The sequence below is a fragment of the Cynocephalus volans genome, chromosome 8 (genome assembly GCF_027409185.1).
Source record: "Cynocephalus volans isolate mCynVol1 chromosome 8, mCynVol1.pri, whole genome shotgun sequence".
Lineage (NCBI taxonomy): Eukaryota > Metazoa > Chordata > Mammalia > Dermoptera > Cynocephalidae > Cynocephalus > Cynocephalus volans.
In genome coordinates this window covers 95854632-95875503 of record NC_084467.1, presented here as the reverse complement: position 1 = coordinate 95875503, position 20872 = coordinate 95854632, and the positions used below count along the sequence as shown (strand labels likewise).

The 20872-nt window shown below is 38.4% G+C and overlaps 1 protein-coding gene across 1 annotated transcript in view; it reads right to left on the bottom strand.

Moving 5' to 3' along the window:
* Positions 1 to 3054: 3054 nt before the first annotated feature.
* The window catches only part of EEIG2 (EEIG family member 2), a 70774-nt gene continuing 52956 nt past the window's right edge, over positions 3055 to 20872 (bottom strand). The window contains exons 7-11 of the mRNA XM_063106701.1: positions 11590 to 11685; positions 11270 to 11459; positions 11040 to 11167; positions 10199 to 10268; positions 3055 to 3362 (exon numbers count right to left, since the gene is read on the bottom strand). Coding sequence (XP_062962771.1) covers positions 3320 to 3362; positions 10199 to 10268; positions 11040 to 11167; positions 11270 to 11459; positions 11590 to 11685 — 527 coding nt within the window. The 3' untranslated portion in view covers positions 3055 to 3319. The remainder of the gene's footprint in view (positions 3363 to 10198; positions 10269 to 11039; positions 11168 to 11269; positions 11460 to 11589; positions 11686 to 20872) is intronic.

Genomic DNA, 20872 nt, shown 5'->3' with positions numbered 1-20872 from the left:
AGTACTTGATTACATTCACATGATGTACCATTTAAGAGAACTGACCAAATTAAGGAACTGTTAAAAATGCAAACCCATCATATGAGCCCAGTATGTCTCTCAGAGCATTGCTATATATACTGGAAGCCTAAAACTTCAGAATGCTTCAGTGAAGTATTTAATAATGCCAGCTTGACACTGCAAAGTCGTCTAGTTAGCATGGAAATATGAAAGTCTAAAATTACTTCTGGATGTTTTAATTTATTAAAACTCACTGCTGCCTGAATTTGAATATAGTTTGACTGGAGGCTAGCTGGTTTTTTTTCCTTCTAGCAACAGATGGGCTAAATGGTCAACTTTTGTGCTCATAGTTTTGTACAAAAAAGACTACAGAAAAATCTTGTTTGGATATTATCCTGATAGTTTTATGCTGTAGTGGGATGGTGGAGTTTAGGATTCTTGGTCAAGACTTTTTTTCAGATTATAAGTACTAATCCATATTAGCAGAAGCCTTCAAAAACACTACCAAGGGGAGTCAACCTTTAAAAGTGTAAACTGCTGGCTCAGGGCCTTCTCTGCCCTTCACTGCCTTCCCCATCCTGTCTGGTCCCAGTCACCAGTTCAAGTCACAGGAAGTGGGTCTCCTGCATTGCCTGTACATTTTCCCAAATGATGTGTTTAAGACTCTTCCCTTATCTGATCACAAGTACATAGCTTTAAAATACTATAATCTTTTTCTTTAGAACAGAATTAGAAAAAGAAAGTGTTATATGAGGGTACTTTAAAAAGTTCGTGGAAAAATAGAATCAAAAGATAATATGAATCTTTCCATGAACTTTTTGAAGTGCCCTCGTACATCTGCAAATTCTTCAAGACTGGGTGATCAAAAATATGAGTCAATATTTCAAAACCAATTTATTAAAAATCTAACTTGTCAAATCCAATTTTCTAAACTTAGAATCAAAAGTGGACTTGGTATTTAATAAACCGATTTTTTCAGTAGCTACATAATTTAGATATTAACAATACATGCTCTAAGAAAAGAAAAACTGGAAAGTAAGGCAGACACTTAGGTATAACCCTTAACAAATATTTTGAAAGGATTGTAATGAAATTTGAATGCAAAGTATGCCAATGGAACACAGAATAAAATGAATCCAGACTTTCACTGACTACAGAGAACACAGCCATTAGTTTTTTTCCTTCCTAAGCAATGTTTCCATTTATTAAAATATTTGTTGTATTTACTCTACATAAATCAAGATGTATCTCATGGCTGCTAAAATTATAGAGGCATGATTATGCTTTTCAAAATTTCTCTACATTTCGTTTTTTTAAAAATTCTGCACCATTTTAAATACCAAGAACCAGTCTGATATAAAGGTATAGGGCCAAGAGCAGCCAAAGATAAGTAGAACAGAGGCACTGCCCTGATTATAGCACCTTTTACATGTCTGATGAATGTCCTGGCTGAACCTCGCTTACAATCTAGTTTATCATTTTCAAAACTGCGAAGTCATTTGCAAAAGAGCCAATAAAAAGTATAACCATAGAAGAAATATTTTGAAAGTAGGAAAATATGTTTTTTTAAAATGTCATAATAAGTATCTTCATATTTCTCTTAAAAACTTTTTTTTCCCCATAATATATAACAAATGGATCAATTCACTTGAAGACAGACAACAAATCTTTCCCACTTAAGATAACGTTTTCCCTGTTTAGAATAAAATGTTCAGGTCAATGTTTTTTTCTTCAAAATAAATCTTAAAAGATAAAAAATATAACTAATGACTCAGAAAACCCTCTCTCTCAACATTCAAAATATTCTAAAAGAGTGTCATCTTTTAAAAAATTTCAGAATCCATTTGTAAAAATAGTATTAGATTAATGTGGAATACCCAATCTTGAAATATTAAAAAAAAAAAAGTCCTAACACAAACTATTCAAATTTTCCAAATCTCTAAATTTAGGTATTAAAATAATATAATTTCTCCCTTATTTTTACAATTTGAAAATACCTAGACCAAAGTAATTCTATTCTGACATACTATCTTTCTTGCACATGATTTTGAAAGTAAGGATTACTGGTTCTACAGAATCTACATTTTTCTTCAGTGGCTGAGTGATTCCAAGAAAGTTTATATCTTTCTACATGGAAACTGCCGCATAAGACCAGAAAAATTCTCAGGTTTATCTGCTGTGCTGTTAAACTGGATCCAGACCAGATATTATTTTAAAAGCTATATTTGATGTATGTTATATTTTCCTCTTGCCTCAAAACAACTAACTTCTAACATAGTAAAGAAGAAAACATAGTATCTGATCGCAGGGAGCTAAAATAGATAACCACCAGACTGCATCAGTAATGTCAGGCAGCTGTTCTGTCTTCTATCCACCATCATGTCAGAATAATTTGCAGTTTCAGGTAAGTCTGAATTTACATAGAAAAGGCTGCTTTGTTTCTGATCATACCACAATTTTCCTCTTGATTTAAATTTTGATTCCTGAAACTAGCAGATCCTAATATTCAGTGAGTTAAAACAGCTCTTCTGCTGTGTATATATTGGATATGAGACTTAGTTTGAATCTCTCATATAGTGCTAGTGGGGGTTCTGCAGCTCATGTAGTATTAAAAACAAGTCACGATATATACTGCATAATAATGGCATTACATCCTTTCATGTATCTCAGATTTAAAAACACTTATCATTTGATTTATGATTGATACATTCGGAATTATTAAGCACTTTACATATTTAAGCTGTAGGATATAACATTTTCCCAAAGCATAAACACCCATACTATCAATTATTGCTTCAAAAAGAGCTGATAAACTTAGTATAATATGTAGGTAATATAATATGAAAGATTTTCCTTAACAAGAATAACTATCTTGACAAAATTTATAGGGTTTAAACTATATTGTCTTTCAAACATAAAATTAACAAAGCAAAACAAAACACAGAGCCCATATCTGTTGAGCACCTCTATCAGATTTTACACTTGAATACCAAAATTATACCCAGATGTGTATAATGTTTTCCCCACTGGGGTGATTTGAAAGAAAAAGCAGGCTTTTCATTATCATGTGCAGTGACCACAGAAGCCAGGTACTTCAAAGGCACACACTGGCACCCAGCCTGGAGACCACCATTCTTATGTTCCCTTTTGGTAAGTGGTGATTGCTTTCAAAGAAGAAATCAGCATTTGGTTTTCCTCTTGATAGAAAACTTCATTTTTTTTAGTTCACTTTTTCTTAAGTGCTTGAATAAAATGCCTTGATATATTAATTGCCTACATCTTAAATCCACAAGGAAACTTTAGTTCACCAGTTTGACTTCTAGCGTTTGATCACAACTTGTTCATAAGCTCCAGACCCCACCCTGAAACAGCAGAGAGAAAAAAAAAATTTCAAAATTTTGAGCTGTAATGTTTCAAATTATTCTAAGTAACCTTGCCCCCAGAGAGATGGTATACTAGGCATTTTTCTACTAGATTTGATATCTATGAGGTTTAAAGGTATCACAGATAGAAAATACTTAATATTAAATATTTATGGTTAATATACCAGATATATATACACCCAATCCTCTCATTCCCACAATAATCTAGTATATTTCCCAATACCTGACCTACCAAACTGCAGCAAGAAATATTCTCTCCAAATGTGTTTATATATAAATCCTAAAACCAGTCTCATCCAAGAGCATATACCGACCCTGGCAGTGCATCAGGCCTTGAAGTGAGTAAAATGATAATGTTCTGTTGTAATAATAGCGTGGTGGGGCCAGCCCCGTGGCTCACTCGGGAGAATGTGGTGCTGATAGCGCCAACGCTGTGGGTTCAGATCCTATATAGGGATGGCCAGTGCGCTCAATGGCTGAGTGTGGTGTGGACAACACCAAGCCAAGGGTTACGATCCCCTGCCTTAATGCACCTTTCTAGAAAGTGTGAGGATTCCTTTAGTTGATATGCAAATGTCTCTATAGGGAGTCACTATTGTAAACTATACCTGTGTAATGTAGATTTAAAGGGAAAATGATCGACAAGCAAACAGAAAGGACATTGTTGGGGGGGGGGAGGGAGAAGGGAGGGAGGTTTTGGTGATGGGGAGCAATAATCAGCCACAATGTATATCGACAAAATAAAATTTAAAAAAATAAAAAATAAAAATAAATAAATAAATTAAAAAAAAAATAAAGGGAAAATGATCATGAGGAACGGTTTATTTCACTAGCTTGGTATGGCAGACTGTTGGTTGTCCCCTCAAATCTATTCTCCCCTTCTTCATAGTTTCAGTTGGGTACAAGCTGCTTGGCTAGAGCTCAAATTTCCTAAACTCCCCTGTAGATAGGTATGGCCATGTAACTTAAGTTTTTCTCCTATGGAACATGAATGGAAGAGATGTGTCAACTTCTGCCTCACTTGCTTAAAGGAAAACTGCTCGCCCCAGACTGGCAGTGATCCAGCATCGACAATGCAGCTGAGGAGGATAGTTAAGTAACAGAATGGAGGTTACCTGGGTCAGTGAATCACTTTTTGGAGCAAAGCTGTCTCATCAGCCTGGCCATTGTATTTTTGGGGCTCTGTTAATAGCAGATTAGCCTTTATCCTAATATGCCAGGTACTCACCTCTATTAATGAAATATGGAGAATACCAAAAGACTTAAAATTTGCAAGCTTTGTTAATAAAGTAACTTCAAAATAGGCTATTTATATTAAGTAATGGCCTCACAACACAAGTTTTTTTTTTTAAAGATGACCGGAAAGGGGATCATAACCCTTGACTTGGTGGTGTCAGCACCAAGCTCTCCAAGTGAGCTAACTGGCCATCCCTTTACAGGGATCTGAACCCTTGGCCTTGGTGTTATCAGCACCAACTCTCCCAAGTGAGCCATGGGCTGGCCCTACCAACACAAGGATTTTTTCTTATTGTTGATGCTCTTGGTACCTTGGCTGTATGTTATAATGGACTGAACATGCATGTTACCTCTATTGTTTCTTGGTCTGGCAGGATAAAGGTTTTCTAAAGCCTGTAAAAATATAAACTGTCTTTTTGATGGCAGCTGGTTTTATATTCTTGGAAGAGGATTATTCTACCCTTTCCTTGAAGCCTATTGAGGGATCAAGAGGAGAGTTGAAGGGGTGGTGTTGCATCAAAGGCGTGGGGATTATTACTTTTAGTTATCACCAGGCACCCATTTCCTCATCTGTGAAGATGTCAAGGTCTACCCTACTACCTGACATTTCATTCTGAGCATGCCGAGTTTAGTAAGCCCAGAAGCAACCACCATGACTGGTCTGTTCCCTTAATGGCATTTGAAGAGGAAATTCTAAAAGATGGAAGCAAAGCAGTGGTTACTAGTCCACCATGACTGAGTTGGACTTCTCAGTTGATTGCTCAGAGACTCCTATTCTTACAGATTCATTCTACAGAAGAAATGGGAGCATCCTCAACAGAATGCCAGTGAACACCCATTCATAGCTACAGATAGTCAAAATTTGAAGAAACCTTGGTGAACACCACCGCACACTGGCTTTTAGATGCTCTAAATAGGTTCTGCTTCTGGCCATGATAGAGAAACAAGACCAGACTTTCCCTCCTGCCTTAAATAACTGGAAAACTGGATAGAATATGTGGAATGACAATTTACACATACTGGACAACAGAGATTGAATGACTGTGGTCCCAAGAAAAGGGAAATAAATGAAGAAAGGCTGACAACTGCCCCAGCTTGCAATCTGAAGCAGTTTCCTTTAGGATCCTCCCAGCCTGCAGTGCGGTGAGGGAGAGCTCAAACAGCCTGGTGGCCTCTTGGAGTGGAGGAGTCAGAGGTCAGAGCTCAGAGGGCTGGGGTCTAGCACTAGTAGGTCAAAATATGAGAAGGAGGGGTGGGGTAAAATAATGGCTGTAAATTACCAAATTTGATGAAAATTGTAAACTCACAGATCCAAGAAGCTCAATGAACCCCAAGCATTATAAACACAAAGAAAAACACACCAAGGCACATCAGAACTAAATTGCTAAAAATCAGTGATGAAGAGAAAATCTTAAAAGCAGTCAGATAAGGGCCAGCCCCGTGGCACACTCAGGAGAGTGCAGCGCTTGGGAGCGCAGCGACGCTCCCGCCGCGGGTTCGGATCCCATATAGGACTGGCCAGTGCACTCACTGGCTGAGTGCCGGTCACGAAAAAGACAAAAAAAATAAAAAAATAAAAAATAAAATAAAGTAATTACTGCTAGAGAGGGATTTACAATTGCCAAAAAAAAAAAAAAAAAAAAAAAAAAGCAGTCAGATAAAAGGCAAATCACATATAGAGGAATTAAAATGAAAACAAGCGCAGACTTCTTGTCAGAAAAAAATGAAATGTCTCAAAGGCAGGCAAGGAGGTATATGCAGGTGTAAGAAACCCTGGGCCAGCCAGATTACTGCAGATTAGGACAGTAATCTAGGACACATTACTGCAGATATTTCTCGCCAGGTCTCTATGGCTTATTGCTCTGTTCTCTTCATTCTCATAGGTTCTGTTTCTGAACTATGATTCTTGTGCTGCTTCTGTCCCTTGGTAAATGATTCTGGTTTCATCTGGTGCCACTACAGTTTATCTCACAGAAAGGATCTAATGCTATTACATTAGCTTCTCTAATAAATACCCACTAGCTGCCGTGAGCCTATGTATACAAGCAGTGTGTTGGGCACTTCCAACTGATTAATCTCCAAAATAACTCTGCAAGATAGACCTTTAATTAGTGTATATAAAGTACTTGAGTGCTTACTGCATGACAGATATTGTTCTAAGCACTTAACATATCTTACCTCATCTAATTTAAACCTTATAACTCTTCTGAGGTATTTTCCATTATCATTTTTATTTTACAGTGAGGAAACTGAGGCAGAGAGAAGTGAAGTAACTTACTGAAGACATACAGCTAAGTGGTGCCGCTTGGTACTGAACCCGAGCAGCCTCACTCCAGAGCCTGTGTTGTCAACCCCAGTAATGCAGTTCTCTTTTTGGTGGCAAGTGAGGGATGTGATTTGCTAGGATCATGGTTAAGCTGGGTCATTATGGCTAAACCAGGAATGAAACCCATGTCTGTCTGACTCCATGGCCCATTCTCTTCCCACCATGACACACTGTCTCTGACATTCCTTGGCCTTTCTGTGGCATGTAATGTTAATCATCTACTTCAACCCCTAATTATTACTTTAGGCCTTTATGTATTGGGTTTATTCTAAAATTTGTTTGGGAAGGGGGTGGGAGCCAGAATTATTTTCTTTACTATATTAGCTTTATATCCTAGGTTATAAAGATATAGTAAATATAGTAAAGAAAATAATAGTAAATATCTTTATAATCTAGGATATAAAGCATGTATAATTTATTTTCTTTACTTACAGAGAGGAAAATTATACAAGCTTTATATCCTAGGTTCTAATTATTTCTCAATTAGAAATTACCTTTCCTTCCTCTGAATAATAACAAAACTAATAATAGCTTATAGTGAGAGCTTTCTGTCAGGCACTGTGTGAAACACTTTGCATAAATTATCTAATCCTTACAAAAATTCTATGAGTTAGGAAACTTATTTATGACTCTCATTTTATAGGTGGGACACTGAGACTTACAGAGGTTAATAACATCAGTAAATAGCAGAAAAGCTAGGATTTGACTCCAGGCAGTCTGATGAGACAGCCTGTGTTTTTGCTCATTTACTATGTAAACTCCTTTTGGATGGAACTATATCTTTTGCTGTTCTTCTACCTAAGTTAATAATAGCTAGGGCTTACTGAGTATATTATGTCATTTACCCTTTAGAACAACCCTGTGACACAGGCATGATTATCCCCAATTTTCAACAGAGGCAATTAAAGTTCCATTGAAGTTAAGTGATTTACACAGGCCCCGAAAGTGGTCTGGCTAGGATGTGAACCTGTCTCTTTAACTCACAAACACACATTCTTCTCACCGTTCATATCACTACCTCACAAACGTTACCTAGAAAAGTAACCCGGTCCTCTGCTATTGGTCTCTCCTTGAACTGATCTAACCTTCAAATTATGGCCAGTTACTGTTATGAAATGCCAATCCGATAGGTCACTACCCTGCAAGAATGACCAATGGCTCCCCACTATACATGAGAAAGGATAAACTCTTTGTTATGTCACTTTACTGAGGCCCTTTACAACCCTGGCACCAAGATACTTGCCAACCTCACGTCCCTAAACTCCCTTTCACCAGGCCCTTCTCCTCTGAAGAAACTGTTCAATGGCAATTCTCTAAGTAGGTTGTATTATTTATAAGCCAGTAAAGCATAGTGATTAAGTATGACAGGCTTTGGACTCAAAACAGACATGAGTTTGAATCTTGGTTTTACCACTTACTAGTTTTCAGGCCTTGGGCAAATGACCTTTACTTCTTTGCATCGGTTTCCATTTGTAATTTTTATTTTTTTTAAATTTTATTATTTTATTTTATTTTCTTAAAGATGAACAGTAAGGGGATCTTCACCCTTGATGTGGTGTTGTCAGCACCACGCTCTCCCAAGTGAGCTAACTGGCCATCCCTAATAGGGATTCAAACCTGCAGCCTTGGTGTTATCAGCATCACACTCTCCCAAGGGAGCCATGGGCCGGCCCTTGTTTCCATTCTTTAAAAACCAACTATAGTATATTTTGAGTACTGAAAGAGATATTGTAAGAATTGGATAAAATACATATATGTGCCTGTACCTGGCATATAATAAATGCTCAGTGTTATCTATAATTATTATACCTATAAGTTCATTCTTTTTGCTATTACCAGGAATACTAATCTTCCCTATATTTGCCTAATGGGCCACCACTTATCTTTTTTCTCCCAAAGATTCTCTTCAAGTGTCAGTACTTCCAGGAAGTTTTCTCTGTCTGAGTGAGGTCCCATCTCTCTTCTCTGAGAGTTCCCTCTACTTCTCTGTATTATAATACTTGTCATATTACTACAATTTTTAGTTAGTCTATCTCACCTGCTACAAAGGGTCAGATAGTCAATATTTTAGGCTTGTGGGCCATACGATCTCTGCTGCACTACTCAACTCTGCCACTGTAGTATTTAAAGCAGCCATATACTACATAATTAATAAGCATGGTTGTGTCCCAATATAACTTTACAAAAACAGGCAGTGGGTCAACTTGGCCCACAGGCTGTAGACTGCCAACCCTATGTGCTAGACCGTAGCTAGCTAAGAGTAAGAGCTGGGTCTTTTATCTTTGCATCCTTTCCCACAAGTTGGCCCAATAAATAGTTACTGAATTTAACGAGTGGATAAGTCAATGAAAGTTAATGAAAGGTCTAAATTGTGTTACCTCTTTTATAAACCACCTTTCAAATTACTCCCTCATAGCATCTTTATATGTCCCTCTCTTACCTACCTATTGTATCTGATTGTAGTTAGTTGTTTATGTAGGTGTTTGCAGTTGGTTTCAATCATTGTCTTGGTCCAAGGGGCTCCCTCGCCCTGCAACTCTGATTTGCTCTGTAGTTGTGCGGGGACTCTACATAAATATTACATGGGAATAGTGAATATTGGGGTGCACAGAAGGGCAGGGACCAGGCTGTGGGAAGCAAGGGAACGAGAACTCCTAAGTTGTCTCAGCATCTGTGCTCACTACTGTTTGCTGCAGCACTGAGAATCACAGTGGTAAGCCTGGCAGGTGACTTTTCTTCATCTGAACCTAAACAACTACTGAAATTATGTTTGATTTTCAGAACTTTTCTAAGTATGTCTGTTAGACTTTAGTGGGGTGGAGAAAACAGTAAAAGAAAGGTGAATACCTTATGTTGCTAAGTGGCTGCATAACTACTCATAACAGATAAGACCACTGACTGAAAATGTAATTTTGCTTTGATCTTTTTAAAATATCAGACTAAGAACTCTTTTCTTAAGGTCCTTTTTATATTGCACCTTACCCAGTGCTCTACTGGTCCTCTACCAATATATTCCAAAAATACATTTAAGGAAATTAACAAACTAACTTATAAAATACAATGTCAAACATACCCATAGTAAGGAAAACCGAGAGCTACACTAGCAACCGTAACTCTTCTCACATATTTACTAATATTGGTGTTTTCTAGCCTCAGTCTAATAAAAACTTTGCAACCTTCATCTTCTACTCATGAACACTTTTTTTAAAAAAAAAAGCCTATATTTTATTAAGATACTATTTAGACTACATACCTATTTGGAAGATGATGACTGCCAAAGGTTGTACTTCCTCCAGGACCCACAAATAATCTCAGTCCTTCTTCTGTAACACACATTTAAAATGTTTGTTATATGTACAATTATTAGACTATTGTCAAATAATATTCATATTGTAATAATTCATATTTTATATCAGTTTATTAAAGAAACAAAAAACTTAAAAATCAATGTTACATACATGTTTTAAAACAGGCAATTTAAAAGACACCCTAACAGTTATTTCTCATTAATTTTCTGAAAGCTCTTTTCCTTTTAACTGAATAATAAAGACAGCTCTTCCTACAAATTTCCACAAGGTTTAATTATTTCTCTTTACAACCAGTTACATAATGAAAGTAAGTCCATTGTTAAGTGCTCTCTATTCACACCAGCATGAGTAATTATACCTTTCAAATTGGTGGCATATAAATTTTCAGTTTCAGTGAAAATGCTAAGGAGGGAATGAAGGATTCTGTTATTTGCTATTGTTTCAAGACTACCACCCCAACCCTCCTTAAAGCACTTGTGACAGAAGCAGACATTTATCATAAGGTATATGAACATGGTAGACACCGATACATAATTAAAAATACAATAAAAACTTTCTTTAAAATTGACCTCTTTTAAATAAAGTTTGTGTTTTTTCCTCAAATTCAATTTTAATTTGCAGAAATAAACAAGCTACCAAGTTATCTAGATATTTTTATGGGCATGAAATTTATTTTATAAATATGCAATAATCAGTATCATGATTACTACTGCCTCTTTATTGCTGACCACACGGATTACACAAACCTGGATTACAGAAATCTATACTTAACAGTTATCTACACACCTTCTGCACTGGAATCTAGGCTGAAGTCTTGACTTTGTAATATTTTCTCCACAATATCATCTGCATCCACTCTGGTGTCATCAACTCGCTTCAGCTGAGATTCGACAGAATCTTGTTTCACTGGACATCTTTGAAAATAATTAAAAGTTTTTTCCTCTTTATTAATCATTTTATGAAAACAAAGTTTGTTTTTTTTAAATTTAAATTTATCCTTTAAACTGAGAGGAAACCTGTTGATTTTTTCCAAGGCTGCATCTTCTTTATCAGATGTATCAAGATATGGTTCAGCTGTTTTTTGCTCAATTTCATCACATGGCTCTAGAATACTTTCAATTCCTGTTGATGTACTTCCCACTGAGGTATTTCTCCTGTGGCACAGCTCAGAGAAACTAGATGACCGGGAGTGACATGTACTATACCCTGTCAGAGAAAATCACTTTGGATATAATACTAACATCCAACACTGCAGTCTAACATCCTTCTCCCACACCACAGCAGTTTCAAGTCCCTTTATAATAATAAGGAATTCAATTTCACTGTTGGCCTCTACCTGATACTTTTGACTGCTGGCTTGCATAGCTTGATGTTCTAGAATGTCCACAGGCACCAAGTACATCTGGAACAGAGGCACTCTTTGCTGAAAGATCTGCAATATGTCATAATATGATGTTACTATTACTGCCAGCAAGTCAATGGTCAATTTGAATTCTAATCTTCAGATTTTATAAATTCTGCCAAGTTCATTATCAAGAAAAATAAGTTACAAAGTGATAAACATCCCTTTACATTATTACAATGGAAACAACTGTATTGCAAGAAATACAAAGTACTTAAATACCATAGTTCACTGAAAAATTGTAGTATTTTTCATAAATTTATCTGTACTCTATCTTAAAACGATTACAGTTTTTGTGTTCAGCTTTTCTCTAATAAAAATTAGTCAGATATATTCTTATAAATTCTTATAAAACTGCCAGGGGGTTGGCGCGGAGTAGCTGAGGTGGAAAAGGCGGTCACTGGGCCTTAGGCAGCCAGGAAACTTGTGGACCTTCCTCTTGCTGTCTCTTAAGGGAGGACCGCTGCTGGTGGCCGGTCGTGGGGGCTGACCGCCACTTTGCCCTTGGCAGGAGAGGCTGCCTCGTTTACAGGCAACAGCTTTGAAGTATGCAGCAGGAAAAGAACTGTTTCTTAGCTGCAAAAGCGAGTCTCTAAACAGGGAACACAGCGCTGGGCCGCTGTTGACGCTGCCAGGATCCCAGAGGCCAGGGCCGTGCTGAAGTTGGCCAGTTGCCCTATTCAGGATTCGAGGTTTCAGGCCGGCATAAAAGAAGATTCCTGGGAGCGCCCGAGCCACGCAGCAGGACCGAGTGAGCAGCCAGAGGCGGCGGCGGCGGCCGAGAACGGGGACAGTGAGGACGAAGAGGCAGAGATGGAGCCACCCGGCCCGGCACAGCCCCGTGAGTGACCCCTGGCCCGGCCCTGCTTGGGGGGCGGACGCACGCCTGGCTTCCGCCTGCCCCACCGGGCCATTCACCGGCCCCGGGGCTGCCTCCATTTTCTCAGGTGGTGGGGGCTCCGGCCCGGCTTGGCCAAGCCTGTCCTCCTCGCCCGGCTCGGCTCCTCACTGAGCCTTCCCACTTGCTTGCCCTGGTGCGGGGCTTCCCGGGGCCGGCGGGCCGGCCTCCCCTCCCACTCCCTCCAAGGTTCTCTGGCGGGGCTGGTGGAGTGAGGCATCCCCGGCCAGCATCGGGAGGGCAAGGAAGTACGGGCTGGGCCGACTGTCACTCCACCACACCCTGGGCTCCGGCCCCCGGTAAACTTCCTGCTACCGGGAGGCAGATACCATCTCTGTGGCCACCAGTTCGGAAAAATGCCTAACCAATTTCTGGTTAGGAATAGTGTGGTTAGAGAGTTCCCGAGTTCACTTGAACCTGCCGGAGAGCTGACTGCGGGCGGGCACTGGAGTCGGTACGCGCCAGGGGGATTCAAAGGTGAACTGTGTGCTGCAGGATCCTCCCCCGAGGAGCTCACGCTCTGGTGTGGGAGATAAGACAAGTACACAAATAACCGCGATACCAGGAGAAGGTGATAAGTCCCGAGAAAGATCTACACAGTGCTACAAAGGCACCCAGAGCGACCGGTCATCTGCGCCTAGCAGAAACCTGGTAGACTTCCTGGGCGAGGTGGTGCCGAGCAGGGTCTTGAAGGCCCAGCTGATAGATGAGGGTTGCAGAAGACACGTCCCAGCCCAGCCCAGTGCGCACAGAGTGGGGAGACATCCGGAGACTCGACAGAAACCACACACCCTGTGGGGCCACCACTGCGTGATCCAGCAGCCTGGGCAAGAGCACATGGAACAGGGAGAAGTCCTGCACGGGAAGTGGAAGCTCAACAGAGACCACACACCCTGAGGTACCGCCCCGTGATCCAGCAGCCCAGCAGAGTCCAAGCTGACCAGAGAGGTGGCTCCCTGGAGAGGCCCAAGACCTGAGGCAACCACACACACAAGGCACTAGAGACCAACTGAGCAGTCACGGAGGTACCCATACCAAATTGGCAACCACAGCAACATCTTAGTTAGTCTTTAGTCTCAAACCGGTGGACTGTGAAACCCCCTGCCACAATGAATAAACATCAAAAAAAAGATACCAGAAATACAAAAAATCAAGAAAGTACACCACCAAATGTTAATAAATCTCAAACTCTAGATCCTATAGAACAAGAAGCCCTTGAAATGACTGAGAAGGAATTTGAAGTGATAATTCTAAGGAAACTGAATGAGATACAAGAAAACTCAGCTAGACATCATGATGAAACAAGGAAAAGTATACAGGACCTGAAAGAGGAAATGTACAAGGAGATCAATGTCCTGAAAAAAAATATAGCAGAACTTGCTGAACTGAAGAAGTTATTCAGCGAAATAAAAAACACAACGGAGAGTTTAACCAGCAGGCTTGTCGAAGTTGAAGAGAGAACCTCTGAACTTGAAGATGGGCTGTTTGAAATAACACAAGCAGACAAAAAAAAAAAAAAAAGAAAAAAGAATGAAAGACATTGAAGAAAATCTGCGAGAGATATCAGACAACCTTAAGCGCTCAAATATCTGAGTCATGGGTATTCCAGAAGGGGAGGAAAATGGAGATTCCATTGAAAACATATTCAACAAAATAGTGGCAGAAAACTTCCCAGGTATAGGAAAAATCACAGATCTTCAGATCCAGGAAGCTCAACGATCTCCAAATGTATCCAACCCAAAAAGGCCTTCTCCAAGACATGTTATAGTCAAATTGGCAAAACTCAGAGACAAAGAGAGAATCTTAAAAGCTGCAAGAGAGAAGTGTCAAATCACCTATAAGGGAGCCCCAATCAGGCTAACATCAGACTTTTCATCACAAACCCTAAAAGCTAGAAAGGAATGGGATGATATATTCAAAATACTAAAAGACAAAGATTGCCAGCCAAGAATACTCTACCCTGCAAGGCTATCCTTCCGAAATGAGGGGCAAATAGTATATTTCTCAGACAAACAAAAACTGCAGGAGTTCACTACCACACGACCACCCTTACAAGAAATCCTCAAGGGAGTACTGGGTTTGGTTCCTGAAAAATAACTACCACTGCCATAAAAACCCAAGAAAAATCAAAACCCAGTAGTATAATAAAAATGGCATTCATGAAGAGAAAACAAGCAAACAAAAACGCTATCTACAACCTAAGGAACCAACAAACACAGAAACCAAACAGGAAATCAGAAAGCAAGGAACAAAAGACACCTAAGACAACCAAACAACCAATAAAATGCTAGGAATAAATCAACACCTTTCAATAACAACTCTAAATGTAAAAGGCTTAAATCCCCCAATCAAAAGACACAGAGTGGCTGACTGGATTAAAAAGGAGGACCCAACTATATGCTGCCTACAAGAGACCCACCTCACCCATAAAGATTCACACAGACTAAGAGTGAAAGGATGGAAAAAGATTTACCATGCAAACAGAAAAGAAAAACGAGCTGGAGTAGCTATTCTTATGTCTGACAAAATAGACTTTAAACTAAAAACCATAAAAAGAGACAATGAGGGACACTACTTAACAATAAAAGGACTGATCCATCAAGAAGACATAACAATCATAAATATGTATGCACCCAATGTTGGAGCAGCCAGATTTATAAAACAAACTCTATTAGACCATTAATACCATAATAGCAGGGGACCTGAACACCCCACTGTCAATATTAGACAGATCATCTAGGCAAAGAATCAGTAGAGAAACACAAGATCTAAACAAGATTCTAGACCAATTGGAATTGGCAGATATCTACAGAACATTCCATCCAACAACCTCAGAATATTCATTCTTCTCATCAGCACATGGATCATTCTCCAGGATAGATCACATATTAGGTCACAAATCAAGTCTTAATAAATTCAAAAAAATTGGAATTATCCCATGTATTTTCTCAGACCACAATGGATTATAACTAGTAATTAATAACAAACGAAACTCTGGAAACTATACAAACACATGGAAATTAAACAGCATTCTAGGTAATGACATATGGGTTCAGAAGAAATCAAGCAGGGAATCAAAAAATTTATTGAAACTAATGAAAACAATGATACATCATACCAAAACCTGTGGAATACTGCAAAAGCAATATTAAGGGGGAAATTTATTGCATTAAATGCTCACTTCAGAAGAATGGAAAGATGGCAAGTGAACAACCTAACACTTCACCTTAAAGAACTAGAAAAACAAGAACAATCCAAACCTAAAGTTAGCAGATGGAAAGAAATCATTAAGATCAGAGCAGAACTTAATGTAATTGAAAACCAAAAAACAATTCAAAAGATCAATGAATCAAAAAGTTGGTTTTTTGAAAAGATAAATAAAATTGACAAACCATTAGCATGGCTAACAAAAAAAAGAAGAGAGAAGACTCAAATAACAAAAATTAGAAATGAAAAAGGCGATATTAACAACTGATTCATCTGAAATACAAGGAATCATTCGAGACTATTGTAAACAACTATACGCCAACAAATTTGAAAACCTGGAGGAAATGGATAAATTTCTGGACACACACAAGCTCCCAAAACTGAACCATGAAGACACAGAAAATTTGAACAGACCAATAACAATAAAGGAGATTGAAGCTGTTATCAGAAGGCTCCCAACAAAGAAAAGCCCAGGACCAGATGGATTCACAGCAGAATTTTACCAAACATTCAAACAGGAATTGACACCGATTCTTTACAAACTATTCCAAAAGATTGAAACGGACGCAAATCTCCCAAACTCATTCTATGAAGCAAACATCATCCTGATACCAAAACCAGGTAAAGATATAACCAAAAAAGAAAACTACAGGCCGATATCCTTGATGAATATAGATGCAAAAATCCTCACTAAAATACTAGCAAACAGAATACAGCAACACATACGTAAAATTATTCACCACGATCAAGTGGGATTCATCCCAGGGATGCAAGGTTGGTTTAACATATGCAAATCAATAAATGTGATACACCATATCAATAAACTCAAACACAAGGACCATATGATCATGTCTATAGATGCCGAAAAAGCATTTGATAAAGTTCAGCACTCATTCATGACAAAGACCCTCTATTAGTCAGGTATAGAGGGAAAGTATCTCAACATAATTAAAGCCATATATGACAAACCCACTGCCAATATCATCCTGAATGGGGAAAAGCTGAAAGCTTTTCCTTTCAGAACAGGAACTAGACAAGGATGCCCACTCTCACCACTCCTATTCAACACAGTGTTGGAAGTACTAGCCAGAGCAATCAGAGAAGAGAAGGAAATAAAGGGCATCCAGATTGGAAAAGATGAAGTCAAACTGTCCCTGTTTGCAGATGACATGATCCTATATATCGAACAGCCTAAAACCTCTACAAAAAAACTCTTGGAATTGATAAATGATTTCAGCACAGTAGCAGGATACAAAATCAACACACAAAAATCAGTAGCATTTCTTTTCTCCAATAGTGAACATACAGAAAGAGAAATCAAGAAAGCCTGCCAATTTACAATAGCCACCAAAAAAATAAAATTCTTAGGAATTGAGTTAACCAAGGAGGTGAAAAATCTCTATAATGAGAACTACAAACCACTGCTGAGAGAAATTAGAGAGGATACAAGAAGATGGAACGATATCCCATGCTCTTGGATTGGAAGAATCAACATAGTGAAAATGTCCATACTACCCAAAGTGATATACAAATTCAATGCAATCCCCATCAAAATTCCAAAGACATTTTTCTCAGAAATGGAAAAACCTATCCAGTCATTTATATGGAACAATAAAAGACCACGCATAGCCAAAGCAATGCTGAGCAAAAAAAATAAAGCTGGAGGCATAACACTACCTGACTTTAAGCTATACTACAAAGCTATAATAACCAAAACAGGATGGTACTGGCATAAAAACAGACACACTGACCAATGGAATAGAATAGAGAATCCAGAAATCAACCCACACACTTACTGCCATCTGATCTTTGACAAAGGCACCAAGCCTATTCACTGGGGAAGGGACTGCCTCTTCAGCAAATGGTGTTGGGATAACTGGATATCCATATGCAGGAGAATGAAACTAGATCCATACCTCTCACCGTATACTAAAATCAACTCAAAATGGATTAAGGATTTAAATATACACCCTGAAACAATAAAACTTCTTAAAGAAAACATAGGAGAAACACTTCAGGAAATAGGACTGGACACAGACTTCATGAATACGACCCCCCAAGCATGGGCAACCAACTGAAAAATAAACAAATGGGATTATATCAAACTAAAAAGCTTCTGCACAGCAAAAGAAACAATTAACAGAGTTAAAAGACAACCAACAGAGTGGGAGAAAATATTTGCAAAATATACATCTGACAAAGGATTAATATCCAGAATATATAAGGAACTCAAAGAACTTTACAAGAAGAAAACAAGAAACCCAATTAAAAAATGGGCAAAAGAGCTAAGTAGGCATTTCTCTAAGGAAGATATACAAACGGCCAACAGACATATTAAAAAATGCTCAACATCACTCAGCATCCGGGAAATGCAAATCAAAACCACACTGATATACCATCTAACCCCAGTTAGGATGGCTAAAATCCAAAAGACCCCGAATGATAAATGCTGGCGAGGTTGCAGAGAAAAAGAACTCTCATACATTGTTGGTGGGACTGCAAAATGGTGCAGCCTCTATGGAAAATGGTATGGAGGTTCCTCAAACAATTGCAGATAGATCTACCATATGACCCAGCTATCCCACTGTTGGGAATATACCCAGAGGAATGGAAGTCATCAAGTTGAAGGTATACCTGTTCCCCAATGTTCATCGCAGCACTCTTTACAATAGCCAAGAGTTGGAACCAGCCCAAATGTCCATCATCAGATGAGTGGATACGGAAAATGTGGTACATCTACACAATGGAATACTACTCAGCTATAAAAATGAATGAAATACTGCCATTTGCAACAACATGGATGGACCTTGAGAGAATTATATTAAGTGAAACAAGTCAGGCACAGAAAGAGAAATACCACATGTTCTCACTTATTGGTGGGAGCTAAAAATTAATATATAAATTCACACACACACACACACACAAAAAAAAAAAAACCGGGGAGGGGGTAGAAGATATAACAACCACAATTACTTGAAGTTGATACGACAAGTAAACAGAAAGGACATTGTTGGGGGGGAAGGGGGGAGGGAGGAGGGAAGGAGGTTTTGGTGATGGGGAGCAATAATCAGCCACAATGTATATCGACAAAATAAAAATTAAAAAATAAATAAATAAATTAAAAATAATAATAATAATAAAAAAAAATTTAAAAAAAAGAGGAAAGAGAAAACAAAAACAAAAACAAAAAACCAAAAAACAAAAACTGCCAGGTTTTAGTGTGGTTTTTGAGGAAATCTTACTTCCTCAAAAATCTATCACCACAGTAAACTAAAGAGCACATGATTACTTTAATGTTAATGTTGCTAGTGCTAGGCTATAATTTGGGCAAAGTCTGTGGCTTAAATCAACACAGCATGGAATGTATGTAGCACAGAGAATAAAAGTTCTTAAGGAATTGATTATATATTCAGTTTCAAAGTAAATGTACAAAAAAGCAATGTCAAAGCCATTTTTAGTAGTTTCCTGATCATGTGTATATTCCAGATGCCAACTAAATATTTTCAAGAACCAGGCTTCGTCTACAGAAAGCAGTACTGTGACCATTTTCATTAGGATGAAATATCTCAAAACTAGAACTGTTTTTAACTTAGAAGCAGAAAGAAAGCAACTGAGTAATGTAGCCATCATAGCAGCAGTTCTATGAATGATATTGAATGCAGTTAGACCAACAAATGCTGCCAAACAAGTAATCTACTGCAGTGACCTGGCACTTCTGCAAAGGTTTCTCAACTCTGGACAGACTGTAAGTAAGTCTCCCGAGCATCTCTATAGCAGTCCTAAACCCAAAGTTAGCTCCGACGAAATCTAAACTCAAAGAGTTGGTTCACATTGAGAGTGATATAGAGCCGACCCTTTACTCCTGAGTTTGACTCAGATCTTAACTCATCCATTTATCTTCTGGTTTCAAAATTTATTCATTCAGTAAATATTTATTAAGCTCTTACCAAGTCAGGTGCCCAATACTGTACAAGAAACGGGGGCTACAAAATAAGACAAAATACATGCTCAGAGTTTAGAGGAAGAAGCAAACAGTTACAATACAATGTGGTAAGTACTAAAATTCAAAATCCGAAGGACAGTGCATCTAACACTACCTGGTAATGGGGGAAAGACCTAACAATGTACAGGAATTCCTCAGTTAGATGAGGAGGAAAAGGTATAGGGAAGAGCATACCTTGTTTGTAGGAAGCAAATAGTTTGGTAAAGTTGGCATATAGGGTAGTGGTGTAGATGAATGAAGGGAAAAGAGGCTGGAGAGATGAGTAGACGCCTGCTGATGAAGGAGCTTCTACAAGTCTAAAGAAGGAAACAATTCAATGGCTTTGAGCAAGGATGTGACATGACCAGTTCTACATTTTGGGAAGATCACTTTAGCAATAGGATGAACAGGGGGTGAAGGAATTGAGGTTTTCATAATAATCCATCTGAAAGTAATAGACGTTTAGCAGGCAAAATGAAAGGATTCAATTACTAAGTAGAAGTTTGTGTCAGGATAACAAAGGTAGAAAATTTAGGAAGAAGAGTTAGGAAGACTTGATCTGGATATGTGGAATTTGAGACACCTGAGGGTACCCACTTAACATACATTGAATTTCTACTGTTTCCCTGGCATTATGCTGGGGATACAAAGACAAAGAAGACCTGATCATGAAGAACCCGGAGTCTGGCTAGGGAAAAAGATAAACAGATGAATTTCAATATAACATGAAGTAAACCTTTCCAAAAAGCATTTGGAAATATGTACATTGAGTTCAAGAGGGAGGTCCACAGACAAAACAAATTTGTGATTCAAAAGTATTTAAGTCATGTTTTACATGATCACATTTACATCTGTGTGATCAGGGCATAGATGACATTGCCCAAGAAAGTGAGTAAAGAGGACTGAACTGTGTGGAACATCAATATTTAAGAAGGTGGAAGAAGACAAAGAAGCCTCTAAGAAACTAAAAAAGGAAAAATTACAGAGGTGAGAACCAAGGGAAGAGAAAGCTTCAAGAAAGAATAAGTGGCCTAGCCAGATGACAACAGAAACTTGCCCACAGGATTTGACAATCATGTAACTGGAGACATCATCAAGAGAGATCAAAGGATTGAAGCCAGACTGCAAAT